At 40.0% G+C, this 12,605-nt stretch overlaps 1 protein-coding gene across 1 annotated transcript in view; it reads right to left on the reverse strand.

The window, feature by feature from the left end:
• Positions 1 to 4,082: 4,082 nt before the first annotated feature.
• Positions 4,083 to 12,605, reverse strand: part of GRAMD2A (GRAM domain containing 2A) — a 33,748-nt gene continuing 25,225 nt past the window's right edge. The window contains exons 11-12 of the mRNA XM_044660231.1: positions 4,524 to 4,628; positions 4,083 to 4,202 (exon numbers count right to left, since the gene is read on the reverse strand). Coding sequence (XP_044516166.1) covers positions 4,199 to 4,202; positions 4,524 to 4,628 — 109 coding nt within the window. The 3' untranslated portion in view covers positions 4,083 to 4,198. The remainder of the gene's footprint in view (positions 4,203 to 4,523; positions 4,629 to 12,605) is intronic.

The following is a 12,605-nucleotide window of genomic DNA, read 5'->3' on the forward strand; positions in this document are numbered from 1 at the left end:
CTCTTCATTGTGAACCATCTTGTAGAGCTATAGTAAATGGGCCAATCATCAGTTTCCCACTCCACCAGCAATGGCAAATAAGTCCCCTCTCTGAACCCATTTTCTCCTCAGTGAAATGGTTGATTTTCATTTATGGTTACCTTATTACCATTTTAATTTTTTTTTAAACCCTTACCTTATGTCTTAGAATCAATACTGGGTATTGGTTCTAAGGCAGAAGAGTGGTAAAGGCTAGGCAATGGGGGTTAAGTGACTTGCCCAGGGTCACACAGCTGGGAAGTGTCTGAAACCAGATTTGAACCCAGCACCTCCCGTCTCTAGGCCTGGTTCTCAATCCACTGAACCATCTATCTGCCCCCAACCTTACCATTTTTAGATAGAATTTTTCCACAGAATTTTTTCCCCTTTGTAAATAAACCACTATTGGTCAGCCCTTGAAAAATATCTTAAGATTTTACTTCATATCCCTGGCACTTAGCTCAATGCCTTGAACATAGTAAATACTTAATAAATGTTTATTTGAATCTTCAATATTTATTCCTCCCATCCCCTTACGTGAGGCATGGAAATGAACCAGTCCTGTTAATTATGTGCTTCCAGTTCTTGGGAAGAAGGGTACTATGCATACCAGTTGGTCATATCATCAAGAAATCTTGGCCACCTCTAGAGATTAGCAGAGAGGAAAACACTTGGCTACAGTATCGCCACTCAAGAATGAACTGAAGTGCACAGCCTACATATTTCAGAGGGTTAGTGACAGTTTAGGAATGGAATTGCCTAGTTTGGAATTTAACCTCTAGATCCAGGGTCTGATTGTTGTTTAGATCATAGAATGTATCAATGAGTTTGAGGCTTCAATTTTCCACCTAGAGCAGCTCTAAACTTTTACACCGAAATCCAAAGCTCATTGTGGGCTCCGTATAGATTTAGAGCTGAAAGGGGCCTTTGAGATCATTGAGTCAAAATCTCTCATTTTATACACGAAGAAACTTAAGGTAGTTATTTTATTTGAAGTAAACTTCAAACCTAACCCAAGTTTGTTGCTCTGTGCACTCTTACAACATGCTATATGACAGATGTGGGAAAGGGAGGTTATAATATGAGTGACCAACCTTAGCAACCATGAGTTAGTAATAAAAGCATTGATTGTGGCTGTAGCATTTTCCTGGGGTGATCCCATCCCAGACAGTTTAAGTTTGGGTTAGGGTTCCAGTGCATCTTTATCAGCATACAGAGGGGAAGATGATTTGGGGTCCATTACTTTTTGGGTACAGGGCAACTTAACAGGACAGTCAATAACAGTGAACTTTCCAAACCACAGAAAACAAGCAGAATCAGATTTTTAAAAAATGTAAATATTTTCATATGTTTACAGGTTAAACATCACATTGTATTGCAATATCCTCAACATGACCCACCCGCCTCCCCCAGACAATACAGAATCTGGTCGAACCATTTTCCCAGGAAATCAAAGAACATCCAATTCAAAGCATGTCTGTGTAATAAATACTTATAGGTTATAGTCATTACAACAGAAGACTCCACGTTGCTCCCAGTGCTCCACTACCAACCCTGCTGTCCCCGGACTAACAAAATAAAATTTATAAGTGTAAGTGTGAAGTGCTATACATGAAGTGCTTGTGTGTTTAAAAAGTCAGCTGCCTAGGTAGGGAGGAGGGTAGGAGAGAGACATTACTAGAAAGTGGTTTGTGGGAAAAGGATGTCAAGTTTTTAGTGAGCTGAAATATGAGTCAACGTGTGATATGGCAACCAAAACAGATAATGTGACTTTAGACCACAATCACATAACGATAGTGTCCAGAATACAGGAGATGATAATTCTGCTCTAATCTGCCCTGGTTAGAAAATAGAATCTACAATATGTTCAGTTTAGGGTGCTGTGTTTGAGGAAGGACATCTCTAGAGGAGACCAGCCAGGATGGTAAGAAAACTTGAAAGTCCTGGGGATGTGGGGTTTGAAGAAAAGACTTAGAATATGTCTTCATGTCTATATCTGTAACTCTTTGAAGGATTTTCATGTAGAGTTTAGACTTATTCTTTCTTGGCCCCAGAAGGCAGCACTAAGACCAACAAGTGGAGATTTCAGAGAAGCAAATTTTGTTCCAATATAAGGAAAAACTTCTTAACACTTAGAGCTTCCCAGAAATTGAATGGGTTGCCTCATGAGGTCATACATTCCCTACCCTGAGAAGTCTGGAGGGCTACTTGCTGAAGGCATTGTAGTGGGGGATTCAAGCTTTGGGTTCTGGTTGAACTAGACCATATCCAAAGTCCCTTCCCACTCTAGGATTCAGTGACTGAGATGGCTTCCGCTTCCCAGTTCTGTCAGAGCTGCGAAGGACGAGGACAAGAGGAAGAGTTGGAGGTAGTGACAGATCCAGGAGCTCCTCAGGAGGGGCAGTACATTCCAGTTTAGAGCAGCATTCATTAATGTTGCAGAGTTCAGTCCAGGAAGTCTCATGAGCATCTCCCCTAGCCCTTTGTTTGGAACACCTGTGGAGTGTCCCAGGAAGCTGTGGCTTCCTTTCAGTGATATGTCCACTTCCAAGCTTGACACTCCCATTTTCTCTCTCCAGGATCCAAAGAGGAACATCTCAGTGGCCAGGGAGTCACTCTCAGGAATCTTCAGGAAGGGAGGGTGGTTAACAACAGGGTGGGAACTTTTCAACATCATCATTTCTGTTTGGCCATCTGTTATGTCCTTGGCATGCTCCCTTCTCCTTCGTTCCCTTCTTGGCCTGAACTTAAACATTAGGGAGAGGGCATAGGCTCCCTGCCTGTCCCTGGGACTAAGCTAGTCAAAGATTAGAAAAAGAAGTTAATGGAAACTACAGGAATTCGGTATGGGGTGGGGGTGGAGGTGCTAAACAGAGGAAATTGTGAGAGCAGGGCTGTTGCACTGGGGCTCATGATACCAATTACCACCTTTTCAGCCAACTTCATTTCCTTCTGCTTCTCCCAACTCTCTTGGACTCAGGAAGAAGTTGTAGAGTTATTTTTTGCCGGAAAATCAGAAACTGTTTCCCCTTCTCCAAGGATGGGGAGTTCAAGATTAGCAAGTTGTTTCCCTAAAAAGTCTACACCATCCTAATAATCAACACCAGCTCAAATTTCCAGAAAATGAAGCTGTAATCCAGGCTACCCTTTGTGAAGGAGAGCTGAAAGTATATATTCAAGAATAATGGTATAGATTAAAGGCACAATTATTCACTAAGTTTAGCTCTGACAGTGACTTACATAACTCAAGCAAAAACACTGGCCCTGACTGATTGACCAGTAACCTGTGGCCTGTCTCTTCCCTGGCCTCCTTGCAAAGGGTAGAAAACGGTTCTAACATAGGCACAGATTCAGCAAAAATAGCCTTTGGGATGTCTCCCTTTTCCTCCCACAGCCTACCCATCCCCAGATGGCCCTGGGAAGATGCTGGATGCCCTCTCATCTCCCCCTTGCTGCCCTTCCTGCTTTGCCCCAGGCGGCCAGGCACAGCTCCACTTGGCTACAAGGACAAGCATAGCCCACCTTTTATTGCTGCCGCTTCTCCCTCTCCGTTAAGAAGCACCATCTGTCTCCCCTTTTTCCAAGTCAGCCTTGTCCTGAGCTCATGTCTAATTACTCCAGCAGCCAAATGCCCCGTGGCTTCGGGTGTTCTACTTAACCTGAGTAGGACTTCCAGAGAGCCCAGAGGAAGTAATTCTTTTGGGCACAGTTGAGGCCTCCAAGTGAAGGCTAGTTCAGAGAAATACAAGGAATGAACAGCATTGAGATTCAATCCTCAGAACCCACAGACACTGGAGTGAGGGACATAAGAGTGGGAGTGACCTCAATGAGCCCCATTCCTGATGTGCTTTCCAAAAAACGCTGCCAGCCCAGAGCAACCATTTCTGAGAAGCAGCTTGGCCTGTTTCCCCTGCTCACTGCCGACGGCTGAAACCGAGACACAGGATCCCACAGCTAGTTTCTCCATTTGCTGAGCTGAATCCAATAAAGTCAGGAGAGAATTCCTTCATAAACAGGTACTTCAGGTCAGGTATTCAAGATGGCAGGAAAATTAGAAATCTTTTCATTAAGACTCCATTCTTGGCATTTCAGCAACACAAACCGAGGGGCAACTACTGTTGGAAGCTCGACCTGGAGGGCTCCCTTCTTGGAAAGGGGACACGCATAACTCCCACGGCTGTCACCTGCCACATGGAAAGAGCCCAAGATTCATGGAAGGTAATAGCCAGCCGTAGGCTGGGGGTAAGTGGAAGGGGGGCAGGATTGGGGAAGAGGATGAGAGCAGGGAAAAGTTTCCAGTCTTCACTTCCGTTCTACCTGGCAATGTATGGCCAAGTCCCTTAGGAATGAGATTTGGAGAGATTTGTAGCCTTAGTCTGCCTAGATCCCCTCTCTAGGAACCCTAGGTCCAGCCCACTTAGAGCCCAGGAGGAGGAGGACAAGGAGGATGTGGTCTGGAGCACATTTTCTTGTGTCCCCCCGGGGTCTCAGGAGGACAACCTCACCTGTGTCTATAGGAGACAGAGTCCCAGTTCAGAGAGCACAGCTGCTGCTCCAGACGGAAGATTCGAAATGCCATATAGGATGATGACACAACCAGGAGGCAGATCCTAGGGAAACAAGAAAGCAAGCAGTGTCTGGATCAGCCTCTCCAAAGAGAATCCCACTTGTCTGATTTTTGCAGACTATTCAGTGCCTTTTGAACATATGGCCAAAATCTTTGTGCATCAGAAGGAACTGGGGGCCGCGTCTCAGACTCAGGCTCATTTCCTTCTAGTAACCAAGGGGAACAAGACTCTTGGGACAATAAACTAGGGCTACCTACTCCGAACTAGGCCTTTTTTTTTTAAGGGCTCCAGCCAAGTATCTATAAGAGTTGTCTTCTTCCATTACTGCATCTCCTGGGATTGGCTCCCTTGCTCTCAAGACCTCCTGGGTACTGAATGACTTTCTGACCATCAGGCTCCAGGTCCGGGAAGGCCAATGAGTTCTACTCTTTATAGAGATGTTTAGGAGGGCTTAACCAGCAAGTATTGGGGTAAAAATAGCCACAAAGCCAGAGGAAGTTAACATATTAAGGAAAACCCATATAACCCTCCGTAATCCCCTACCCTCTTTGTATATTTATCTTGATTTCCTACTTAGGGCCTGCCAGGCCCCTCAGCTATCCTACTGTAGCCTTTACTTTGGAACCCTGGAATTTTTAATCTTCAGAAAAAATCTTTTAGGGACAAGAAATTTAAACCTCAATACATTTATATTCCACAAACCTACCCCTACAGGAATCAAGTTCCTACACCTCTCAAAACTAAAACTAAAATGCTTCCCTTCAGAAGCAACTCAACCCATGCCATGAGACCTTTAACAGTATCTTCAGAATTCACAGTTCTCAAGACTCTACAGTAGTACTGCTGATGATTAAAAAGAGTAACGCCTTAAAATGCTACATATGCATCATGTTATATGATCATTGTGTATCATGATTCCCATTTTACAGATGAGGAAATAGAAACCCAAGAGTTTGAGTGGTTTCCCCAAGGTCCCCAGACCCAGGTCTCTAACCTAGATGTCAACACTGGGCAGTTCTTCCCACCACAGCATGCAATCAGTTTCCTGCTTTTAGAAATTGCTCCTGACATCTATCTGTGACTGAGACAGAGTGAGGAGGGGAAAGAAGTCTCATGGACGTTGGTAAGACCAGATGGCCTCTGATGCCCTTCCTAGCTCTTAAGCAACATTTGTAGTGCTGTGATGTCTGAGGACCAAAGCTATACAATTACTGTCATCCATAAATGCTGTCCTAGAGGGGCTAAGAGTGTTGAACACTTGCAAAATAAAGGGAGAAAGGAGAAGTACTTTAGGAAGATAGGAAATGGGAAAGGAATCAACCTTCATACTAAAAAATTCACCACATATAATGTCTTTTTGATCATGGGATCAGAGCTTCATCACAAAAAGGGCCTTTGAAAGTCCCCTTGAGGTCGAGAAAGGTTAGGAAATTTGCCCAGGGTCCCACAAATAATAAGAAGGAAAACTTGGAATTGAACCCAGGTTCTCTGACTATAAATCCAATGCATAAATGTACTGATGCTTAAATTATTTTCCAAGGCCTATGATTTCATGACTTCTAATAATTCCTTTATCCTAGAAAGGGTATGCTAAGACTCAATCCATTTTTAGGATAATAATTTAGTAGCATCTAGGTGGCTCAATGGATAGAGAGCCAGGCCTGGACACAGAAAGTCCTGGATTCAAATGTGATCTCAGATACTTACTGGCGGTGTGACCCTGGGCAAGTCTCTTAACTTCAACTTCCTAGCCCTTACTGCTCTTCTGTCTTGGAACTAATACTTAGTATCAATTCCAAGACATAAAATAAAGGTTAAAAAAATACAAACAAACATTAAAGGTTAAAAATGAAATCAGAATTATAAAAGGTAGTTACAGCTATGGAAGGATAACAATGAGGCTGTCACTAGAGAGGAGATAATTTCTTCATCCCTTAGTAAAAGATTTTATGAATTACTATACCCAAAAATCCTCACCACCTTTCAACCTTTTCAAGTTTCTGGTGTTTATTCTTTCCAAACTTAGGTAAGCCAGTGCTCAAAGACAGAAATTGGTGGAGTTATTTTCAACATTCCTCCCAGGACAAGAAATGGCATTTCATCATTCTCAAACCTATTAAGTCCTATGTACATTTTTCAAGAAGAATGTTGTAAACCTTGAATAGCATCACAGAAGAGGAAATTTATCTTTATGGACAGGTTATTAATATAGGAGTCATTCCTAATCAACAATCTTTCTTCAGTTAGACCATTGGCTCACCAGAACAAAAAATCAAAAGGAGCGCCAGAGGAAATGATTCTATATCTAGGCATACCTCATTTTATTGCATTTCACAGACACTACATTTTTTACAAATTAAAAGTTTGAGGCAATCCTGTATTAAGCAAATCTATCAGTGCCAGATAACACTGTATCTCTGTATCTGTAGATACATCTGGGTAATTCTCACAATATTTCAAACTTTTTCATTATTATATCTGGTTATGGTGATCTGTGATCAATGATCTTTGATATTACCATCATAATTGTTTTAGGGTGCCACAAAGCATGCTCATATAAGACAACAAACATAATTGAGAAATGTTTTGTGTGTTCTGTCTGCTCCAGCAACCAGCCATTCCCAATCTCTCTCCCTCTCCTCAGGCCTCCCTGTTCTGTGAGATGTAACAATATGGAAATTAGGCCAATTAATAACCCTGCAGTGGCCTCTAAGTGTTGAAATGAAAGGAAGAGTCAGATGATATAGCAAACTTCATTATTGTCTTATTTTAAGAAATTGCCACAACTACTTCAGCCTTCAGCAATAACCACCCTGATCTGTCAGCAACTATCAACACGGCGGCAAGATCCTCCACCAGCAATGATGACAACTCATTGAAATTTAGCATTTTTAGCAATAAAAGATTTTAAATTAATGTATACATGTTACTTTTGTAGATGTAATATTATCTCACATTTAATAGACTACATCATTAAATATACTTTTTATATTCACTGAGAAACCAAAAAATATGTGTGGCCTGCTTTATTCACTTTACTGTGGTGATCTGTAATCAAATTTGCAATATATCCAAGGTATGCCTATATGTATGTATGTTTATATCTATCTATGTGTATCTATGTGTGTATATGCAATTGTGCATATGTATATATGTATGTGTATATATGTACACATAATAAAAAAGTTCCTGTCTGACCTAAAACTTCCAAAATGGAAAATGGATAAAGGAAAAGATATTAACATAAATTCCAACATATATAAAATAGCTGCTATAACAAGACCAAAAAAGCCCAGGAAATGTCTTAGACAACATTTTATCTCCTTGCCAAATGGAGAGAGTTGGCAGTGAGAGGACAATACCAATTTTACAGAATCTTACAGGATAGCAAAGTGGAAGATTATTGGCTGTATTACCTCATGATAGAGGAAAATCAATGAAGGAAGAAAACAAATCCATGTGAGATCCAGTTAAGCCAAATTATCCTCAGAGCATTTAAAGATGAAACTAGAAGGACAAAATACTGATGAAAAATTCTCTGCCCACATTTATAGGAATAAGCAAATGAAAAAACATTAGCCTCTTACTCTAAGAACAGGGGACATCAAAGACATGTGCCTGCTCTTGATGACTTTACATTTATAATATGGGAAGATAATACCCATAAAGGAGTTGTGGTTTGGAAGGCTCACTTTGGTCAGGAAAATCAAGGAGATGGAGAGGGTTACCATAGCAGAGTAGACTGACATATCCCTTTCAGGGTTCAAGAACTAGTGTGTAGGGGAAGTTATAAATCTAATGATAAAACTGTTGTTGAGAATATGGCCAGAGAATAAGTTTGAAGGCTCCTTGAAATAATGGAACAGATAAGACTGTCATAAATGAGATTAGTGGGACTATTGGGAAGACACTCCAGATATGAAATGACTATAACATTTCCATAAGAACTATTTTCATCCAGGTCAACAAAGCATCTCAAGTCTCTGATGTCAGTATGAAGTGGAAATCGCCTTAAAGAAAATAGAAGGGGAAAAAAGCAGCTAGATTAGATCAGGCATATAAATGAAGCATTTCCTAACTACTTAATATGTGCCAGGCATTTTAAGTGCTAAAGATACAAATGCAAGTAAGCAAGACAATCTTACATTCTAATATGAGAGAATTCTTTTTTCTTAAAATAATGTTTATTTAAAAAAAAATAACCTTTCCTGCCATCTCAAATTCAATAAGGCAAAAGAACATTAAGGGTTAGGCAATGGGGTTAAGTGACTTGCCCACAGTTACACAGCTAGGAAATGTTGGGTGCCAAATTTGAACTCAGGACCTTCTGGCTCTCAATCCACTGAGCCATCTAGCTGCCCCCCCAAGGCAACATCATTCTGCAGATATTGAAAAACTAATTCTTAAGATATCTGAAAAAGAGGAAGATAATGAATTGGAAAAAATCATGGAGAATATTAGTACAGTTAAAAAGTCAAAACTATTGAACTACCAACCCATAGGCCTACTTTGGATCAATACATGTATCTAGGATATCCTTGATGAAAAAATGAGAATGGAATAGTCAGGCTTTCACAAAAGAAATTCTATCATAGAACATACCTTTTTTTTTTTAGTTTTTAGTTTAATAGACATAAAACGAAAGAAATGAGAAAATAAAAACATTTCAGAAAAGCCACATCTTTATAGCCATATACATGACTGAAAGCCTATATAATCCTATTGTTTTTGTTTATTGATTATTTTGAAAACTATTTGATTCCATAAGACATCTCTCACATATATGGTACATCCACAGAAGAGTCTTTGATAGGTAAAAAGAAGAAAGCTTAATTCTACAATCTTTTGATTGTTAATATAAAGCAAGACAATAGTAACAATGGCAGTAATAATTAACATTTTTAGCACCTACTATGTGCCAGACATTCTACAGCAACCCTGAGAGATAATTACTATAATTATCCCAATTTTACAGATAAGGATACAGAGGCAAACAGATTAAGTGACTTGCCTACAGTCCCTCAGTTAGTAAAGGTCAAAAATTGGATTTGAACTCAGGACTTCCAGAATCCAGACCTGGTGCTTGATCGACTGCCCTATCTCACTGCCACAAAACTAGAGATCATATTCAGGAAGGAAAGAAGAAACAAGCATTTATTAAGCAATTAAACAATGTGTCAGCTTCCTAAGTGCTTTACAAAAATTAACTCATTTAATCCTCATAATAATCCTGGGAGGTAAATGCTATTATTATCCCTCTTTTATAGTTGAGGAAACTGAGGCAGGCAGAGATAAAATGACTTACCCAGTCATCTAAGGACACATTTAAACTCAGATCTTCCCAACTCCAGGCTTACTATTCTATCCACCATACCATCTAACTGCCTCTAAAAGAGTCTGTCAAAAAGAGAGAGAGAGATTCGCCAAGGGTGTTTGCCACTGTCACATAGGAGGATGTCCAGTACAGGCTCTAAATGAAAGAGAAGCTGAGGTCCACCAGATTTTCCTGATTACATACAACATTGTCCTGATTACATCAAGCCTCAGAATATTATAGAATTTCTCATGTGAGATCTGTAGCAATACAAATAAGTTCTGATTGACAATTTACACAGAAAAAAAGCAAACGGATGAAGAATGCATGTTGTTTAGACTCTGATATGCAGTCAGAAGGATGACTCACTGAGCTGACATATCAGTGCATGATGTCTTAGGTCCTGCAGCTGGACAATGCATGGGGTCCAGAATTAAAGGGAGATAGTAGGCTATCTGCCCTTGGGAAATTGTGGAGTACTTACATCAATCTAGAGATTTTCTCTGACACACACTAAAAACCTTTTTTGAACACCAGCATTTTCCCAGTGATATCATCTGGCAACAAATCATGGAACACCATGATCTCTGAAAAGTCAAAATTACAAGTAGTTCAAAAAACAATGGAGAAATGTATGATGGCCCTAAGTAGGTTGAGGCAAGAAATGGCATAAAGGGTGATGAGCTCACCATGTAGTGAGAGCAAGGTATAAAATATGGACAGCCTAACTACTGCTTCGGTATCCATAAATTGGTAAATATCTAGAGGACCACTTGCCTAGCTTGTTAAGTGAACCCATTATGAAGGATTTTGGGATATGGACAAGAATTGCCAAGATGCGTAAGTGAGGATGGGTTACCTTGTTGGAGGAAGTGATTTTGTTGTACATATACTTCCACTGAAACTCTGAAATTAATCTCCCTTTGGACACAGCTCATGATCCCTTCAGGCCTTAGTAGGAGATTTCATGAGTTGCTCTAAGCCACCCAAATGACCAGTGATGAGCCTTACCAAACTTAGAGAGACTGGTCCTCAAGTAATTGATTTGGGTTTATTTAAGGATCACCCCCAAACCAAATGAAGCATCAGGTTAGAACTTTATTGGAGGAAATATTTTTTAAACAAATATAATTTCATAAGTAATAGTTTAATGGAGAAAACGGTATTGGAATTTTCTCATGGAACCTTAAGCACAATCAAACAGAACATTAGGATAATGAGAAACCATTTAGGGATCATTGTTCTAAAATGTAGTCACAGGCAGGTTTAAAATGGCATTACTTCCACAACTGGCTCCTGAGATGCAACCTGATCTAGTGGAAGAAATACTAGATTTAGAGTCATAGGGCTTGGGTTTGAATCTGAACCTGCTACTACTCATGTGAACTCAGATTAGTCATGGAACTTCTCTGGATCTCAGTTTCTTCATTTGTAACATGTGGGGATTGCACCACACCATCAATCATCAAGCTTTTTTGGTTCAAAGGCCCCTTTATGCCCTTAAAAAGTATTGAGGAAACCCTAAAGAGCTTTTGTTTATATGGGTTATATTTCAATATTTGCTATGTTAGAAATTAAAACATCTTAATTGTTATGATTAAAATTATTTCAAGAGACTGATTTTTGGGCAATAATGTCAGTTTTTTGATTATGCTAACATTATAACCATAAAGTGATAGCCATTGGCCCTCTAGATGACGAAAGACCCCAAGTCCCCTGTGGCAGATCCATAAATAGAGTTTTAGGAGTTTGTTATTCAGCTTCTCCCCTGAACATCCCAAGACATTTCAGATAGGTAAATAGTTAATCAAGGCATGGTCCATCAATCTATCCACCCATCCTCATGTGACAGAGATCACACAAACCGAAAAAGCGTCCTAGTCTCCTTCATTTATTAACCAATTTTTGTTAAAAGGGAGACATTCCTTAGGATTCCTAAAGCAAAGAATATGTAAAAAGCAGAGCCTCTGACCCAAAACTCAGATGAAGGAATACACAAAAATCCTCTCTAATCCATGACCCTTAAAAAGGAATTAATATAGTAAATAAAAAATAAATTCTCACTTAGTATTATGAAAAGAGTTTTGACCTAGTGGACCTCATGAAAGGATCTTAGGGGCCTCCCTTGAGGTCTCTTTGAGAACCACTGCACTAGATGATATCTATGGTCCCCCATAATGACGTATAGAATCATTAGAATCAGTCATTCTTTGCAATAGCTGTCTCCTAGGCCTGACATATCCCTTTTTGGTAAACCACCAAACCCAAATTTGTCCCAAATAAAGTTTGTGCTCCTTTGATCCCCCTCTCAAAAGGAGGAGAAAAGCATTTGGGATATAATTTCCCTAGTTTGAAAGAAAATAATGGGATTTTTGAATACTTTCATGGAATAATGTATCAGAACCAAAGAGTAAACGAGCTAGCACTTACTTACTCAGCACATTTTTTCTTGCCCCTTCTGCAGATTTGAGAAGGAAGGAAGAAATAACCTAGGTCAAGTTCCCACGAGCCCATCCTTCAGTTACTCACAGTGAGAGCTTTAAAAAAGGAAGGAGTTAACTGACAAGTTACCCAATTAACTTGTGAAAGGAGCCTACTCCACAGGTTTAAGTCTACAAGCAATCTTCCCCTCTCTCTGAAAAGCTCTGATTCTGGAAGAAAAACAAATTAACAGTTCCTTCTACCAACTTTGTGCAAAGAAGGTG

Source organism: Gracilinanus agilis, chromosome 2, assembly GCF_016433145.1.
Source record: "Gracilinanus agilis isolate LMUSP501 chromosome 2, AgileGrace, whole genome shotgun sequence".
NCBI lineage: Eukaryota > Metazoa > Chordata > Mammalia > Didelphimorphia > Didelphidae > Gracilinanus > Gracilinanus agilis.